Below are 19,213 nucleotides of genomic sequence, written 5' to 3' on the forward strand. Positions count from 1 at the left end.
CCCTCTCATCTTCAAAATCTATGTTGGCAAGAGACCAACATAGAAGGGCTATTATATAGCTTCAAGGAGAGAGTGATTGTCAGGAACTTGGCATAGAGCCCATGGTAAATGCTCAAAGCCCACTTCTGCATACTGTGGTTGTGTAGCAAGTGACCATAAATGGGAATAATTCCAAGTTTGTCCTAAGGCTAAGCAAATCTGTGTGGTCTACCCCGCCTATGTGGTGGGTACATATCCGTATCCACTCCAGATTCAGCCAAAGCCTGACTATCTCTACTATTCTGTCTTCTGAGCTAGGGTTTGCAGAGAACTCAAATTTGTAGTTACTTGGGTTTGACTTGATATAGAAGCTCAACACGATCACGATCATGACCATCCTGTTAATCGTCGATTACTTCGAGCAGGCCCCAGTAACGTCTCTTCATCCTAGCCCTGAGATTTATTTTTTTAAAGTGCCATATTCAAGGCTCTTTCAGATTAGGAGAATGAGACCCTTCATTGTTACTGATATTTGGCATATTGGGTACGCCACGGGGAGTTTGCCAGACTCTGCCGTGTGGGCAGGTTATATTCGGTAGCCTGCCAGTTTGTCCAAAGTAGTAATGAGATAATAAGATGCCACAATAAGATGTCACGTGACCGCGAATGCGGCCATGCGCTTCCGGGAGCTGGGTTTTATAGTCTGAGTCTTGGCCATTGATGGGATTACACGTTGAAGCTCAACACATTAATGAGAAAAACTGGTTAAGTGAGACATTGGAGAACAGGGCAAAATAATGCACGATACTGAATTTGAGGGACTGCTCATTAGTTCATTTATTCAGCCAATGAGCAGTGAGCTCCAGTGTTGCCCAGGATGAAACAGGTACACCAACATGTCCCACTTGTGTTTTTCACTTGCTTGCCCTCAGAGAAAAGAAAAGACGCCCATTTTCTTAAGATGTGAATGCAAACTCCTAGATTGACTTTGTTGTTGTTGTTGTTGTCTAGTAACATGTATTTGCAAGATAACATCTTTATTTACTGCAAAATGCCAGAGTCTGAATGTTGGTTCACTGAACAGTTTTCTGAGAAAAAGGTTTAGTAAGCACAACTCCCAAATTCCCTTGACTATACAACTTCCTCTATTTCTAAGAGCTACTTGTAGACCCAAGCAGCTCTTAGAACAGTATTAAACACTTCAAGAAGTCTTTGCCCAAGAGTAAATCATTCATTTCAGAGGACAGCAAGGCATCTGTCTATGTCCTGTCCGCTGACACCCTCTGTCCTCTACCAGTCTTTCCAGCTAAGAGGTCCACTGAGTAATGTCTATGTATGGAAGCATCTTGGCTAGCTCACTTTCTGGCCTGGTTTATCACCAAAGTGTTACCCCTTCAGGGGTGCAGATATTGTGGGGGACCAGTCCTCAAGTACAAAACTACAGCTTGAGGGTGAATGTGTATGAGTGTTTTGAACTTTGGAGCTGAGACTCCAGGTCCTGTCAACCCCTGTGCAGCTGTATATGAGACCATGACACACAGTTTGGTGCAGAGAGACAAAGAATTACAGAGAAATATGCCAGGTATCAGTGAATCTCACTGAATTCACAACACATCCAGTTAGTAGCTACAGTTATTTGAGAACATCATTCACAGATCAAAGGACGTGTTTCCACTGCTCAGCACTCATTGCCAGGTAGAAGAGGAATAGGACCTGTGTGACACTTGAGCTATTGAACTCCCTTCCCTACCCGAGTTCAGTATTTCTGGGTGATCAGTCTTCTCCCTGAGTACAGAGAACCCCAAGTACCTTTGCATGCCCCTGCTTACCCTATTCAAACATACCATGCCTCTGCAGGTAGTCCTGACTCTCATTCCCAGACTTCGTAAAATTAAAAAATGTTGAATGTGAGATACTTGGCTTCCACAACATCCCCTTCATGGGAAGAGCAGAGTGTCTGGAGAGATCAGTGACCCTGATTCAAGGAGTGTCAAGAGTGGTGTGAGTGGACGGTGGACATAGAAATATGGTATCCTAATATTACATTTTAAGGAATCCATCTTAAATTTTGAGCTTATTTGCTGTTTTCTTTCTCTTTCTTTCTTTCTTTCTTTCTTTCTTTCTTTCTTTCTTTCTTTCTTTCTTTCTTTCCTTGCTATGATGGGAACCTCCTAAGTGATGCTTCAGATACCCAAGTGTCCCTCCCATTAATTCTTGAGCAACTCAGCTAGGGGATTCAATTCAAGGCCCCAAGGATGTGGAGCTGGTTAGATCCTGTGATGCTGGTGGACTACTCAGGTCATTGCAGTGGTACCTAAGAGACCTTCAGGGCTGTACCTTTCAATGCTGGGATTGAAATATGGTTGGCTTCATGGATGGCATATGTCTTAATCCCTGTACTCTATCTCTGACCCCAGATACTTGGTTCTAAAGGGATTGAGATTGGAAATGGGGGTGGAGGGTGGTTATACATTATGAACCTGTGACCTAGTCAGAAGACACTGACATAGTGTTAAGTTTGGCTGGCACATGGAAATCCTTGTAAGGACAGATGAATAAGGTGGTGGCAAGTCCATCTTCTAAATCTAATAAATGGTTGGAGACCATGAGGGCCCTGAGATTCATATATCACATCCTGCTGTGAGTCTCTTCTCTCTCTTTCCAAACATCAATTACTAAAAAAACTAAGGCTCCCCAGTTTTAACCACCCTTTCCAGAGAAGTGTGCGACTGTGATGGAGAGATGAGATGATGGGGCCATTCTGTTAATAACCAACATCTGAGTGAAGTGCAAATTGCTTTACACTTGTGTGGGATTAGCCTCCAAATTCTGTCTGTTGAGGAGATGATAGGAGCTGCAACTTGGAGTGACCTGTAATCCTACACTTTCCCACTCCCATTACTGGCAGCACCATCAGCTTTTAACCAACCAGGTATGAATTTTGTGAGGTGGCTTCTGATTGCCTGATAGTTCTGTACCAGCTTGTGGCCAGAGTGGCAGCTAGAAGGCTATTGATATAGACCTGGAAAGTACCACTGGTATCATCGAACCATCTCCCCTCTTCTGGTCTTGGACATTCAAATATCTACTGAACTTTTGTGAAGGGGATCTATTTAAATAAGAAGGAGCTTGAAGAATCGAATAGAAAAAAAGAGGAGGAGAGGGAATTGGGATTGGTGGCCTGGACACTCCGCAGTCATGTTGAAATGACTCTGCTGGGTCTGTCACCCAGATGAAGGTGTTAAAGATTGTATCTCTCTCAGACATAGAAGGACTGCACTCATTTATGGAATTTAAAGTAACAGAATGGGAGACTAACACCCAAGAATAGTATAAATAAGTACCAGGAGAATTACTCCACAGCTTAGAAGCTGGCCTCATATGCTGGGGGAAAAGGCAGATAGAGAAGGGACCACCAAGTAAAGGGTGCATGTAGGGCCCACTTGAGATGGAAAATGCAGGCTGAAAGTAGACTATAGACTGAACATGTATCCCTGTATCACTGTCATCCTGTTGTTCATCCATTTCCTAAAGCAGGCACCAATAACGTCTCCTTCGTCCTAGCCCTGAGATTTTAGAAAGTGCCACATTCGAGGCTCTTTCAGGGTCAGGAGAATAAGACCCATCATTGTTACTGGTTTTTGTCATATTGAATATGCCATGGGGAGTTTGCCAGACTCTGCTGTGTAGGCAGGATACTTTTGGTAGCCTGCCAGGTTCTCCAGAGTAAGAACTAGATAAACCCACTTTCGAGAGCTGGGTCTTGGCCGTTGATGAGATTACATGGCGTCGGGGACAATTGGTGGGTGTAACACCTACATACTGAAAGATGGGGGATCTGGGTGTAGGAGGCCCAGTCCCGATCCGACAGGCTTGAAGATCTACGCCCCAGGTCCCGCACACCTGGGTTCCTCTGCCGGTTTCTTCATGTGTGAGGCTTGTCCGAACATGTGGAGAGTGGTTTTAAACATGGCTGTGGCTGGAACCAGAGGTCTTCAGCTGCTGGGGCTCTGTGAGAGGTGGGGAGGGAAACTCAACCCACCCTCCTCCAAGGGGCCCTGGTGAGGACTGAACATGATGGCCACTTAATAACTCTATTGCAAACCACAATACCCAAAAGGAGAGAGAGAGCAAAAGGGAATGCCCTGCCACAGAGGCAGGGTGGGGTGGAGGGGGTGGGGTCAAGGGGATGGGAGGGATGCTGGGACTGTTGGTGGTGGAAAATGGGCACTGGTGGAGGGATGAGTACTCGATCAATGTATGACTGAAATGAAACATGAAAGTTTGCAAGTCTGTAACTGTACCTCACGGTGATTCACTAATCACTGTCACTGTCATTGTCATCCCGTTGTTCATTGATTTCCTCGAGCAGGCACCAGCAACATCTCCATTCTTCCTAGCCTTGAGATTTTAGCAAGTGCCACATTGGAGGTTCTTTCAGGGTCAGGGCAATGAGACCCATCATTGTTACTGGGTTTTGGCATATCAAACACACTATGGGGAGCTTGCCAGACTCTGACATGCAGGCAGGATACTCTTGGCAGTCTGCCGAGTGTTCTGAGAGTGAGAACTAGACAATAAGAGGCTTCCGGGAGTTTGGTTTTATAGTCTCTGGATCTTGTCCATTGATAGGATTACACGGCGCTGGGGGCAGTTGGTGGGTGTAACTGTCTAGCTACTGGAAGATGGGGGATCTGGGTGGCGGAGATCCAGTTCCAATCCAAGCAGGCTTGGATATCTCAGCCCTGGGTCCCACACACCTGGGTTCCTCTGCCAGTTTCTTCATGTGTGAGGCTTGTCCCAGCATGTGGAGAGTGGTCTTAAGCATGGCTGTGGCTGGGTTCCAGAGGTCTTCAGCTGCAGGGGCTCTGCTTAAAGTGGGGAGGGAAACTTAACAAATAAATAAATAAATAAATAAATAAAAGATTGTTTCTCTTTCAGAGAGGTTTTGGAGAATTGCATGGGGAAGCACCCTGCTTGATGAATATCTGAATCTGCAGGATGAGCAGATGACACCTGAATGGCGGTCCTCTTGAAGAGAACTGCCAAGTCCTAGAGGAAGGGGATGCTATGTGGTCCCATCCCTTAATAGCTATCTGACCTCATGGACCCTAAATTTGCTCATGTGCAAAGTAGTAAAAGTAAAGTAAAGGCCCTCCCGTTGATCATCGATCTGCTCGAGCGGGCTCAGTAACGTCTCCATTGGAGACTTTGTTGTTACTGTGTTTGGCATATCGAATACATCACAGGGAGCTTGCCAGGCTCTGCCGTGTGGGCGAGATACTCTCGGTGCAAAGTAGTAATGATGTAGATATTTAGTTGTTGGGAGGATTGGTTGGGCTGATGGATGTGTAGTGTTTAGGACAAAGCCTATTGTGTGCAATGTGTTTTATTTATGCTCCTTCTGATTTATAATTGAACATGGGTGGAGTATAGGCTGCTGTGGATAAAAAAAATGATGTCACATGAACCCCATTTGCATCATCAGATTTTATCTTTTAAAAGACAAGTCCTATTCATCATGAGTCAACAAACCAAATGCCCTTGGGATTCAGAAAGCCTATTCAGGCTTTGTAGTATTATTTCACAGGTTCATTTAAGAGCCTCATGGAACCAGTGAGACTGCCAACTGTAAAAGAGATGTTAATGAGGGCCACTAGAGATGGAAGAAACAGTCAAGAAATGCCAAGATGCTCTGTAACTAGCAGGAGTGGGAAGCCAGTCAGATCTGAGGTTGGTGGACAGGCAGAGATGGCTGTGTTCCTGGAACTGTATCACTGGAGGCCATATTATGGTATTACCAGGAACTAGGGCTACAAAAGGTGACAGGGGAGGGAAGGTACATAGTCACTGCGAAAAGTGCAGCAGAGGACAGGAATGGGGTAAGAGAAAAACCAAATTCTCTTTCCTCCCACTTCTGTTCTACTGGTATACTTCATTGGTGCAGAGCTAAAAAAAAAAAATCCAAATGAAACAGACCAAGCAGGTCTATCTCTATACCTAGCACAGAGGAAAAATTTATAGAAATGGAAAAGAACAGCCAACTCATTTTGTAAGTCTTGTTTCACAATTTTCAAGTATGCTATTCATTAATGGAGTTTTTGGTGAGAGAATACAACCAAATACACCCACCCATAATGTGCTTATTTCATTGAGTTTTTACTTGCTGTAGGGAGACAACAGTCAAAATAGTGGTTTCAAAGGAAAAATAAATGTGCTAATACATTGATGTATTTATTTTTGATCCCAAAATGAAGGTGTGACACTCAAAGCAGACCACACATAACCTTTTGTTTCCACGTCTCCTAGCCCCTTGGAGCTGAGTCTCAGCACTTGGTACTAGATTGTTATGGTTTCGCCCACTTAGCTATGCATGGGTTAAGATGTTTTAACCACTGGGTAGATTTTAACAGTGATTTTTAAACCACTGTTTATTAATTACTGGGTAGTTTTCAAAACTCACCTGGTGTTTTAGTCTGTGTGGGCTGCAAAACCAAATTATCATAGACTGGGAGGTTAATAAGTGGCATAAATGTGTTGCTCACAGTTGCAGAGGCTGAGAGTCCAAGATTGGGCATCTGGTGAAAGCCTACTTCCTCAGAGACTGCTGTCTGGGCCTTGTGTGGAGGAAGAAGCAAATGCTCTTTGGGGTTCATTTGAAAAAGGCTCCTGTCATTTATGAGGGCTCCTGCCTCATGATTTCTCTCGGGGAGCCCACCTCTAATACTAACTCCAACCCTGAGGATTAGCTTTTAATGTATTAATTTTGAGGGGATACAAATATTCTGCAAATAACCTGTCTATGTTTTTGACTGACTAATTGTTATATATATAATATGTTATATATATGTTTTATATATATATTTTATCTGTACTGTCTGTACTGTCACTGTCCTCCCGTTGTTCATCTATTTGCTCGAGTGGGCCCAGTAATGTCACCATTGTGAGATTTGTTGTTACTGTGTTTGGCATATCGAATACATCACGGGTAGCTTGCCAGGCTTTGCCGTGTGGGCGAGATACTCTCGGTAGCTTGCTGAGCTCTCTGAGAAGAGTGGAGGAATCAAACCCAGGTCAGCCGGGTCGGCCACGTGCAAAGCAAATGCTCTACCATTGTGCTATCTCTCCAGCCCATATTACAATGTATACACACATATATATATTACTATATATATAAACATTCGTGTGTGTGTCTACATTAATCACTTAATCACTTCACTTCCCGTTAGTCGTCAATTTGCTCGAGCGGATGCCAGTAATGTCTCCATTTGTCCCTGTCGCGTGCTAGTGTAGCCCAATGGCATCTGTTCGCTCTGGGAACATGAAGAGCCTCAAACCGATCGTTCATGATCTTGATGAAGAAGTCTGACTATCCGGTAGGTGGGCGGCCATGTGGTCTTTTGACATCCCGTGGAATCCAGTTGGTAACAGCTCTAGTCCAGCGGTAGTCTTTAAATCTCATTACATGACCAGCCCATCTGATTTTTGACACCTTGGCAAATGAGACAGCGTCCCTGATTCTTGATCGTCGACGGATGTCGGAACTCCAGATTCTTTCTCTCATTTGAGTGAAACGTGATATTCCAAGCATAGCTCTTTCTATTCTTCTTTGGGAGACCTGAATAGCGTTCTCATCCTGTTTGCATAGGGCCCAGGTCTCTGAGGCATATGTTAATGTAGGAAGAACAGTGGAATCAAAGAGAGGTGCCCGGAGCCAGAGGTTCTTCGACCTCTTAGCTATTTCTTCGATGTTCTTGAAGGCGTTCCAAGCCGCTCTCTTCCTCCTGCGCAGCTCAGGTGCCAGGTCATTTGTCATGTTGACTTCTCGACCTAGGTACACATAGCTGTTGCATTCGGAGATGGTCGTTCCGTTGAGAGCGAATGGGGCGTCAGGAACAAGGCTGTTTCTCATATACATTGTCTTCGTAAGATTCAGCTGTAGTCCTACCTTTCCACACTCACAGTCAAAGTCGGCCAGCATTTGTGCCACTTGACTGATGTTTGGTGTTATTAAAACAATGTCATCAGCAAAGCGGAGGTGGTGTAGTTGCTGACCATCTATCTTCACTCCCATTCCTTCCCATTCCAGTCGTCGCATGATGTTCTCGAGGGTGGCACTGAAGAGTTTTGGTGAAATGGTATCACCCTGCCGCACCCCTCTCTTGACATCAACGATCACTTCTTTGTAGAATGGTGAGATCCTGGTAGTGAATCCGCAATACAGCTCATGGAGGATCTTGATGTATTGGGCTTGAATGCCCTAATTGGCTAGGGCTTCAATGACCGCTTCCGTCTCAACAGAATCAAAGGCCTTCTTTAAATCAATGAACATTAAACAGAGCAGCATCTTGAACTCCCGAGAAACCTCAATGAGCTTGATTGTCATGTGGATATGGTCGATGGTGCTGAATCCTTTGCGGAACCCGGCTTGCTCGCATGGTTGTCCTTCATCTAGTGTTCTGCCAATCCTATTTAGGATGACTCGAGTGAACAACTTGTAGATGACAGACAATAGGCAGATCGGGCGATAGTTGCCAATGTCATGGATGTCTCCCTTCTTGAACAGTAGTACGGTCTTGCTGGTTTTCCATTGGGACGGAACCTTGCATTCAGACAGGTAGTGAGTGAAGAGCCGAGCCAGTGTATTGATGAGTACTGACGGCAGTTTCTTCAGGTGTTCAGGTCTGACCTTGTCTGGGCCCAGTGCTGTTTGCTTCTTTACCGATGAAATGGCATGTCGGATTTCGGAAGGGAGAACGTTGGGAATGACATATCTATCCTGTGGAATTTGGTATGTCAGCAAGTGGACATGGCTATCGAAGAGATTTGAGTAGAAGTCATGGATAATCTTCTCCATTGCCGTTCTGGAGGATGTGATGGATCCATCAGGATGTCGGAGGGCAGTCATTTAATGTACACACTACTTAATGTACATTATGTACATTATGTACTTAATGTACACACTACTGTAATGTAGTGTGTACATTGCAGTATTTTATTACTCTTCAGGGAAGCAGTGCTGATACAGACCAGAACAGTTCCCATATGACAGTCACTGGATAACTGACCATAGCTGACTACCTAAGATAGAAAGAAAATTAAATATAAATGAAGTGTAAAATTCAATCCCTCAAGCTCAGTAGCCACACTTCAAATGCTTCATAGCCATACCTGGATTCTGACTCTCATTTTGATTAGTGTAGATATAAAATATCTATATCATTATGCAAAGTTCTCTTGTACAGGGACAGATCTCTCAAACTCAGTGGAAAGGGTCTCAAAGGCAATCAGACAGAGATAAAAAAAAAATACATGAAATTGTGCCCAGAGAGACAGTACAGTGGGAAGGGCCCTTGCCCTGCATGCTTCTGACCTAGGTTCAATTCCCGACATTACATATGGTCGCTCAGCACTGCCACAGTGATCTCTGAGCACAGAGGCAGGAGTAATCTCTGAGCACCACCAGGTATGGTCCCAAATCAAAACAAAAATCCATAGAACTAAATAAAACCACAAAAACTGGCACTAAAGTTGAAGAGGAAACACAGCTCTAGAAGACATGGAGGCATTTGACCCTTACAATCAAGATGATCCCCAGTTCTCTATGGATGGGGACAGAGTCGTGGAGGAGCTAAGAAAGATCAACAGAAAAATAAAAGGAATACCCATCCCTGGGACACTAGAAACCTGTCTGAAATTACTTATAAGGGGACTCCTTTTACTTTTGATAAATGCTCATGGGCGGGTCTACTGCCCAGCTTCAACAATATAAACCAAGGGCTATGTCAGGTGGTAAAGGGACTGCCTATCTCCATGCTCTCCAGTAGGTTCATTTCCAAGGATGAACCATACCCACGTGGCATGAGAGACACTTCCACTGGAAAGCTGTGTAACTGCAGAGTAGGAACTAAAGGGAAGAACTCATAAAGCACCATCTTGTTTCCAAGCCATCAGGACCAAAATGACCTGACACTGTGGGGTGTGGGAAGCGAAACTGGCCTGAGCACGCCATGTGGAATTTATGATAAAATCCCAGTCAGCTTTTAACCTTAGCTCCTGAACCCCAGAGAAGTAAGTTTTGGAATGTTTATTTCTTACTGTATATGTCGAAATAACTGCAAATATTAATAAAAAGTAAATTTTATTGTTTATATGTGCAAGCAGGGAAAGAGCAAAGCACACGGATGCTTGTGCGAATTCGCCCTGAGAGAATTTCTCAGTATAGTCTCAGACAGTACGTCTCCTTGAGATAATTCCCCCAAAAGAAATGCCTCTGTTGAAATGCTTGACCTCTGTAAATGATAAATCAGAATACATTCAGTCCTGGACCTCGAACCCCCTCAGATGTTCTATAATTTTGCTAATCAGTTCTGAATTAAAGGTCCACTGTTCACTGTCCATTGGCCATTAAAAAAATAATAATAAAATAAAGGGAAGGGTCAGTACCTTGGGAGTGAATGAACCATTTGTCATACTGGATTATTGATTTAATTCACCCTAGAACATGTGAAGTTATTGACATGTGGAGAGTGATGTGTGTCTAGGGGCAGATGGGGGTGCTGCTAAGTCCATGGCAGGTGCCATGTTGGGTGTTTACTGAGGTAAGATGCTATGAAGAATACCACAGATTGTATGGTTAAGTGGAAGACTTGTATTATCTCAATGGAGAGAGACTAGACATCCAGATCTATGTGTTGCCAATGTTGGTTCTTTCCGAGGGTCTGAGGGAGAGAACCTGTTTCATGTCTCCCTCTCTAGGGGTTTCTTATGGTGTTTCTGGACATCTTTGGTGTCCCTTGGATTGTAAGTATGTAACTCCATTTTTGCCTTTCACATTCAAATGACTTGTGTATATGTGTCTCCAAATATCCCCTTTACATGTTTATATCATAGGTTCATTCTACTCTGGCATAACCTCATCCTAACTTAATTACTTTTATAATGATCCTAATTCCAGATAAGGTACTGGGGATTTACCTCCAAAGAGGAATTTGGGGAGATAATTTAACCTATAACACAATGTCTTGTAGAAAGGTTCATATATTTTATAGTCAGACAGGCTGGAGTTGAATCTTGCTTTTATTCCTGCATTTTGTGGACAGTTCTATTTGCTCATCTGCAAAATGAGAATGATATATTTAATATAATCAAATGGCAAGTGGTAAGATGAAGTGCTATTGTATCACCAGAATAGGAAAAAATACTATGATCAATGGCATTTCCTCAGTAACGTCCTACAGCCCAATTTAAAATATGCTGAATTGTGTATTTTAAGGACTAGGGAGCTAGATAAAGGGAAGAAGTACATCTTGCTTGCATGCAGTCCTGAATTCAACCCCCAGAAGTGATTGCATCCTTTTACTCTAGCAATACTGGGTGCATCCCTGGTAATCACAAAGCCCTAGACAGAGGTCCATACTGCCATGTCCAGGGTCACTGGCCTTTGGTGCCCCTGAGCACAGCAGAGAAAATACTCACTTCCACAGAAATTACATTTTAAAGCCAATAATGGTAAGGATGGGAGATCACATGTCACATACTTTCTACGGGAAGAAGGCAAGAGGGTGTCCCCAGAGTGGAGCTAAGTTTTTCTCTCTAACTGCCCTTACTGGAGAAGAAACATGAGGATGGCCATTGGACACTGCTCCGCTGGGTGGCCATTTCAAGCAGAAATTAAATTGAGTGACCAGTTGTCTCCTTGGCTTCTTAAAGTGTAAAGTGGGTTCTTTCTGCAAAATGTTACTCATTGTTTCAAACAGGATCCTGTGGATCCTTTCTAGTCTCTCTCTCTCACCCTTCATTCAGATCTTGACTAACAAATCCTTTCATGTGAATGGTTCTAAGAATCATAGGATGTTGTTTATTTAGAATGCTGTCTAATAGAATACCTGTCTATTTAGTTGAAGTTGAAGATGGGGCTCATAGGGAGTGAATATATGTCGCGGGTGATCTGAAACTATCTCTCCTCAAAGGATGTATCCTATCAGTCATGCCTCTTGTCAATGTGACAGACACAGGATATTCCCATAGGCCCTTGTGGAAGAGAAGTCTGCCCACACTGAGGATGGCAAAGCTAAACCAATGTGTCAGAGTACATGGCCAGCTTCCACCAGGGTTGTCTTGAAAAGTTCAGGGGGAGCAAAGGCTGTCAAATATAGACTCAGTAACCCAGAGCAGAAACCCTAACTCTATATGGCAGCCATCGACCACCAGGACCAATGCAAACTTAGTAGGTGATAGACAACAAAATGATTCTCATAAATTTCTATTCCCCCATGGGACTTATTACATTACTATCAAATTGCCAAGAGTTTTAGTCTTAACAAAGGAGAAAGTCTACTTAAATTGAAAATAAAAGCCATTTATCTGCAACACTTCTCTGTCCCAATCCCCATCGACCTTCATCCCTCCCCTTCACTCCCTCACACCACCTCCTCCCTTTCCCCTCTCCCACTCTACCTTGTCTTTTGAAACGTGCAAACTCTTTTTTCTGTGGCTAAGTCACCACCCTGGAAGCTTATCCCTTGAAATCAGCTACCACAAGCAGCTGAAATCCTGAAATTGAATGATGGAATTTCTGGTCGCTCCAAAATTTATTTTACTTTCTGAATTGTAGTGGTTTAATATGTCCCCATTTGAAAAACTGTCTGTAATATCTCCTTTACTTTTGAACATAATTATCCATTCTGTACTCAGAGATGAGTTTCTCCCACACTCATTAAATGAATATTGTGGGCCTATAAAAGAGTACCAGCTTGAAGAATACTTGATCACCCCAGAGCTGCCCCAGAGCAACTCTCTGGCCCTTGGTGCTATTCTTCACCAGTGCCCATTCTCCTCAGCACAAGGATCTGTGCTTTTACAGAAAACCTTTGCTCTGGGACTGGCATCAGTTTGGGGGGCACTTTTCCCTCCCCACAAAAGATATCATGTTTCATAATCACCTACTAGGTCTCACCTCCCTGATTGGTGCTATTTCAAGCCCTTAGATACCTCCAAGTTTCATATAGTCATTTTAGACATGTTTGTTGAAAACATATAGATCTTGTCCCCTTCATAGCATGTCAGGGAGACAAAATCACAGCCACAACCTCCTTTGTCACCTTCCCACTCAGTTCCACATTTTATGTCTGTTGTGTGACTTTGGACCATGAAGTTTGGGTGGATAGATTTCAAATTTGCATGACTCCGGAGCAGAGAGGTGAAACACACAGACTGGGGAGGATTCAACGATCCTCCCTTGTGAGAGGTAGGATGAAATTGAGAACATTGTGGGGTCTCTCTTCCTTCGAGGAAGAGATGCTAATTGTACCTATGACTTAGTCCTTTTATAAACATGGATAAAGGGACCCATCAAAAGATGTGAATACACACTTTATCAGAAGGACAGGTAGATGGTAATTAATTGTCTGAAAAGATGCTCAACATCAGTAGTTTTTAGAAAAATGCAAATTGAAACCACAATGAACTACCACTACGTGTCTATTATAATTTAAATAGTTAAACAAAAACCTATTTAGCACCCAACTATTTATCCAAAAGAACTCTATGCCCTTACAAATGCTTGTACATGAATATTCATTGCAGTTTTACATATAAGTGCCAGCTGGAAGTAATCCAAAAGTCATCAGTAGAATACTACTGGCAGTGAAGAGGCTGAGTTGGTGATGTACACAACCCTGATGAATAAATCTCTGAACAATTACGTTAAATGAAAGAATAGAGATTTTAAAAAAAAGACTATATCCCATGTACAGTGTTTATAATCTTAAAGAAGCTGCAAAGTAATCCCTAGAGAACAGAAAGCAGATCAGAAGTGCCTTGGGAATGTAGTGCCTTGGGGTGCCCAGGTGGCAATGGGGCAGGAGGAAATTTGGGGGGGGGGGGTAGGTAAATGAATATGTTGACTTTCTTGATTGTGGTGATGGTTTCCCAAGTATATACACGCATCATAACTTACTGAATGGCACATTTCAATTAGATGTGGTCTGAAGTGTTAGAGCAAATGCCCTACCCACTGTGCTAAAGCATCTCTATTAACCATGTATGCTGCCAACCCCCGTTCAGTTCCTGGTATGGGACAAGTTCTACCAAACACCTCCAGAGGTTACTCCTGAGCATAGAGGCAGAAATAGTTCTTGTCCAACCTAAGTGTGGCCCAACCGCCTCCCTCCAAATATATGTGTTCTTTTATATACAAGTTATATTTCAATAATACAGGCTGGAGCGATAGCACAGTGGGTAGGGCATTCGCCTTACACGCGGCCAACATGGCCGACCCGAGTTTGATTCCTCCGCCCCTCTCGGAGAGCCCGGCAAGCTACCGAGAGTATTCGATATGCCAGACACAGTAACAACAAAGTCTCCAATGGAGATGTTACTGGGCCTGCTTGAGCAAATCGACGATCAACGGGAGGGCCTTTACCTTTACCTTTACCTATTCTTCTTTAAGAAAAATACCTTTGACATAGTCAGCCTTCTGTAACTATTAGAAAGTTCAATGTTAGTGCCAGAGCAATAGTGCAGTAGGCAGGGCACTTGCTTTGCATGCACCAGACCTGAGTTCAATCCCCAGTATCCCAAATGGTCTCCCAAGCACTGCCAGGAGTAATTCCTGAGTGAAGAGCCAGTAATAACCCCTAGACACTGTTCTTAGGATTTATACTAGCCTTGTGAATTATCCTTAGACTCTATCTGTCTTGATAATGCAAGTGTTTTTTACATAATTTCTTTTTAATTAGCTGTTTACCTTCTTCCTCCACCAAAAAACAACCCAAGTCATTCAGTGTTACATGTGGAAGCTTCCCTTGGATAGGTAGGACTTGATGCCCATGTGAACTTTGTGTGGAGCTGTTATTTGAAAACTAAGCCATAAGATGAAAAGCAACTGCCTAGGTAGGCATTGGCCAGTTGTGCCTTCGGAGTGATTAAAACAGGAGGACAATGATGACAATTTTCTATCTCTATCCTTTAAATGTGTTAAGGATCTATTCTTCTGTCCAAAAGGAAAGAAGCTTTCTTATTTTTCCTGCCAGAATCATTCCTTGGAACTCATAAGTTTGAATCATGGACTCTCCCACTGAACTGTACCTTCAGCTCAAATTTCTTATCTACATTCATCTTTTATTTTTATTTCTATAAAGTTGTTCACAATGATTCATTACATTTAGTATCCAAACAATCCCATCACCATGCAACTTCCCTCCATCATAAGAGGAAAGTGTGTGAAGATTCTTATATTTCATCCTAGAACAATTTAAGCCCTATAAGAGATTACAAAAATGTATGTTAAACCCAAACAAATGTGTGCTACTTTTGGTACATCGGTGGGTTGGAGTATGAGAGGTTGTGCAACTTCAAATGTCGGCTGTGTGTTCTAGGAATTCTGAAATTTAGAATATGATTATAGAGCAGGTTCACTTATGGGTAAGGCCTATGTCACTCTCTTATTGGCTGTTGATGAGATTATATGGCACCAGGGGCAGTTTGTGTGTGTGTCTGCCAAGATACAGAAAATTTGGAAGCTGGGGGTAGGAGGCCCAATCCTGCTCTAAGCAAGCTTGGAGATTTCAGTCATGGGTCCAGCATACCTGGGTTTTTTTTTTGTTTTTTTTTTTGCAGATTCTCTCATAGGTGATGCTCATTTGAGCCTGTGGAGAGCAGCCTTGAGCATGACTGCAGTTGAGTTCTGGAGGTTTTCAGCTGCCAATGTTCTGCTGGGGTGGGAAGAAAAACTCGAGAGCCTAGTGTGGGGTCTAATCTCTTTTCTAACATTCATTATTCTATGAACATGGACTGGACAATGCAAAACATGACTCCTGGGATCAGGCGGGGAAATTTATGGAGAGAACAATTTGGGAAGTGGAGAATGAGGATGTCATCTGAACAGGTCATCCTTAAGCATGTCCTTGTATGGTTGTGGAATTCTATTGCCAGATTGTGTGGATTTTTCCAAAGGAGGAACAATAGAAACAGCCTCTCTTTCCTGTTGGCAAATGAAAGGAAGGCCAGGATGTGCCCAACATTTTCTCACCCGCGGCTCCTGCAGTCCATCCTAAATCATCCTTCTGGTTATCTTATTCTGTAACAATACAACCTGCTCTGACTCTTTTATATACAGAGCTACAGAATGCCCCAGAATTTCTCTCCTTGACATATAGCTCAGTCTCAGAAGGGACTTCCCTGGAGATCTTTTATCTTGGTGCATTGGAAAGAGGAGAAACACTGCAAGTCTCATCTGTTTTAAGGATCCCACTGAAAAGTTCAATATCCTTATAGCATTTCTCTTTCTCTCTTCTTGCAGGTGGACAGAACAGAGGTGATTCGCACCTGCATAAACCCAGTGTATTCCAAACTGTTTACTGTGGACTTTTACTTTGAAGAGGTGCAGCGCCTGCGTTTTGAGGTCCATGACATCAGCAGCAATCACAATGGACTGAAGGAAGCTGACTTTCTGGGTGGCATGGAGTGCACACTGGGCCAGGTAAAGTAAAAAAAGTAAAGTAAAGGCCCTCCCGTTGATCATCGATTTGCTCGAGCGGGCCCAGTAACGTCTCCATTGGAGACTTTGTTGTTTCTGTGTCTGGCATATCGAATACTCTCGGTAGCTTGCCGGGCTCTCCGAGAGAGGCGGAGGAATGGAACTCTGGTCGGCCATGTTGGCTGCATGCAAGGCAAACGCCCTACCCACTGTGCTATATGTGCCCCCTTGCCTTCCTCCAGCATTTCTTCCTTCCACTTCCCTCCCTCCCCCCCCTGAAATCCTGGCTTTCAGTCTTTCTTTTGGTGTTGCTTTTCTTCGGCCCTGTAACCTTTTGGAACTTCCTAGGCACTGTTGTAACCAATCTATTGAACATTTGCATTTACACTGGATGGTGTACAAAATTATTCATTTTCTCTGCCAAATTCCTGCCTTCTGTTGGACATTCATTTAACAATGTATTGAGCACTTACCAAGTTCAGGTTTTATGTCTGGGAGAGCTTTATCCTGATGCCTTTGACATTTCCATCTTCCAATTCTAGTGTGACAGCTCCCTCTTCTACCACCAACTCACACACATACAGGGACTATTGCTCATTGCTGTGTTTTCCAAGTCACTGGGTGCAAAAATAGCTTGAGAGGGGAACTAAAAAGGTATTTGGTGAATGAGTAAGTGCTATCACTTAGCCCTCACAGCGATGTGAAGTAAACATCCTCATTCCATCCATTTATCAATGTAACTGAATGAGACTCAGAGGGTAGCTACTTGCCTCAGGCTGCCCTCTAATAAGTAGCAGAGAACTACAACTGGAACAGAGTCGACTTTGCCAAGCACCATCATTTTGTTTTAATAATTCCTTTCTTTTTTCCCTTCCCTTTCTATAAACCCAGAATTTCAGTAGCTACTTAGGTGAAACAAAAAGAAAGAACAGAGGGGCTGGAGTGATAGTACAGCAGGTAGGGTATTTGCCTTGCATATGGCCTACCTGGGTTCAATTTCCAGCATCCCATATGGTCCCCTGAGCACCACCAGGACTAATTTCTGAGTGCAGAGCCAGGAGTAACTCCTGAGCTTCGCTGGATGTGACCAAGAGAGAGAGAGAGAGAGAGAGAGAGAGAGAGAAGGAAGGAAGGAAGGAAGGAAGGAAGGAAGGAGAGAGAAAGAAAGAAAGAAAGAAAGAAAGAAAGAAAGAAAGAAAGAAAGACCCTATGCCTAAGAAGAGAATCAAACTGAAGAAAGCAACATTTTGTACCTCACTGTCATTGTCACTGTCCTCCCATTGTTCATCGATTTGCTTGAGCAGGCCTAGTAATGTCTCCATTGTGACACTATTTTGTTCCTCAAATAGAACAATTCTCTCAGCCATTGAGAAATACAGTACTCCAGGCTCGAGACATAGGGTTGTCTTTTCTACTGGGTAGTCAAGGAAGGGCATTACCACTGGATGGACTCGAGATTGGGAGCGTTGATCTGGTGGAAAATAACCTTCTCTTGAACTACAGAGATGCCCCTGTGGAATCACAGTCAACCAAGGGACTCCCATATGTGTTTGCTGGAGATTGTTATAAGGGTGTCATGTGGTCACTTCCAATCAACGAGACAGGGCAGTTTTCTCTGAAACGTTTCCTAGCCTTAAAAGCAAATGGAGACATGTATGAAGGAAACTTTCTTCCGTGCATCCTAAGGCTACATCTTGCAGCAGTACTGAGGATGAGACAACTCTCAGGGGAACTCAGGGTCATAGGGTGTGGAGGCACAGGCCTGAGACATTGCACTGGAACCCTCCCAGTCTGTAACATAATATATCCTACAGTTGAGGTCCTCTGGGAAAAGATTTCTCATTTTTTGAGCTAAAGGCATCATGATGTCCAAACTTATTTGACCTACTGCCTCCTTTTACAGAAAAGAAAAACAAATGTGTTTTGCCTTTGTTTAAGCAAAGTTTTGCTTTTTTAATGAAACAAAGTGCCCGTAATTGTAATGCAATTAATGTCCTTCTGGATCATTCCAGTGACAACCCCCCTTCCCCTTCCCAGAGAATGGTATACCCACTTGGGAAACACAGATATAGAACATAGTCACAGTCACGATCCTCCCGTTATTCATCGATTTGCTCCAGCAGGCCCAGTAATGTCTCCATCGTGAGACTTCTTGTTACTGTGTTTGGCACATTGAATACATCATGGGTAGGTTGTCAGGCTTTGTCATGCGGGCAAGATACTCTCAGTAGCTTGCTGGGCTCTCTGAGAGGGGCAGAGGAATCAAACCCTCTCCGAGAGGAGCGGAGGAATCAAACCCGGCTTGGTTGGGCCGGCTGTGTGCAAGGCAAACACCCTACTGCTATGCTATACATGAAAATATGGACAGGATTTACTCTAAGGATTGGGGGAACAATGGAAAACTGTGGGAGTGCACAGACACTTAATCTCTCAAAATGAGAAAAGTGGCAAAGTGAGCCCAGAGAACTATAATATAAATAATTATTTCTATATCTTGATATTTGTCAAAAGCTTCCATACTGATCATTTTATCTGACCTCTTGGCAGTACTGGGAAAACCTTTGGCATTATTTATATTTAATGGTTCAGATGATCAAAGATGAAAAATTTCAGTGTCTTGACAGAGGCAAGACCAGAAGTCAGGAGCTTTTGATCCCTAACCCAGTCCAAAACTCCTTACCAGTATGTTATTTCTAGGTCTTTTGTTATTGTTTCCCTCCACTCCCAAACTCCATTTTTCTCCTTCCTTGGAAT

General features: G+C 43.4%; 1 protein-coding gene across 4 annotated transcripts in view; it reads left to right on the forward strand.

Moving 5' to 3' along the window:
• CPNE4 (copine 4) overlaps nucleotides 1-19,213 on the forward strand; it is a 523,974-nt gene that overhangs the window by 354,415 nt on the left and 150,346 nt on the right. For all 4 annotated transcript variants that reach the window (XM_056129315.1, XM_056129317.1, XM_056129318.1 and 1 more), the window contains exon 3: nucleotides 16,283-16,462. In XM_056129315.1, the coding sequence (XP_055985290.1) occupies nucleotides 16,283-16,462 (180 nt within the window). The remainder of the gene's footprint in view (nucleotides 1-16,282; nucleotides 16,463-19,213) is intronic.

This window comes from Sorex fumeus, unplaced genomic scaffold (genome assembly GCF_029834395.1).
Source record: "Sorex fumeus unplaced genomic scaffold, SorFum_2.1 ptg000072l, whole genome shotgun sequence".
Lineage (NCBI taxonomy): Eukaryota > Metazoa > Chordata > Mammalia > Eulipotyphla > Soricidae > Sorex > Sorex fumeus.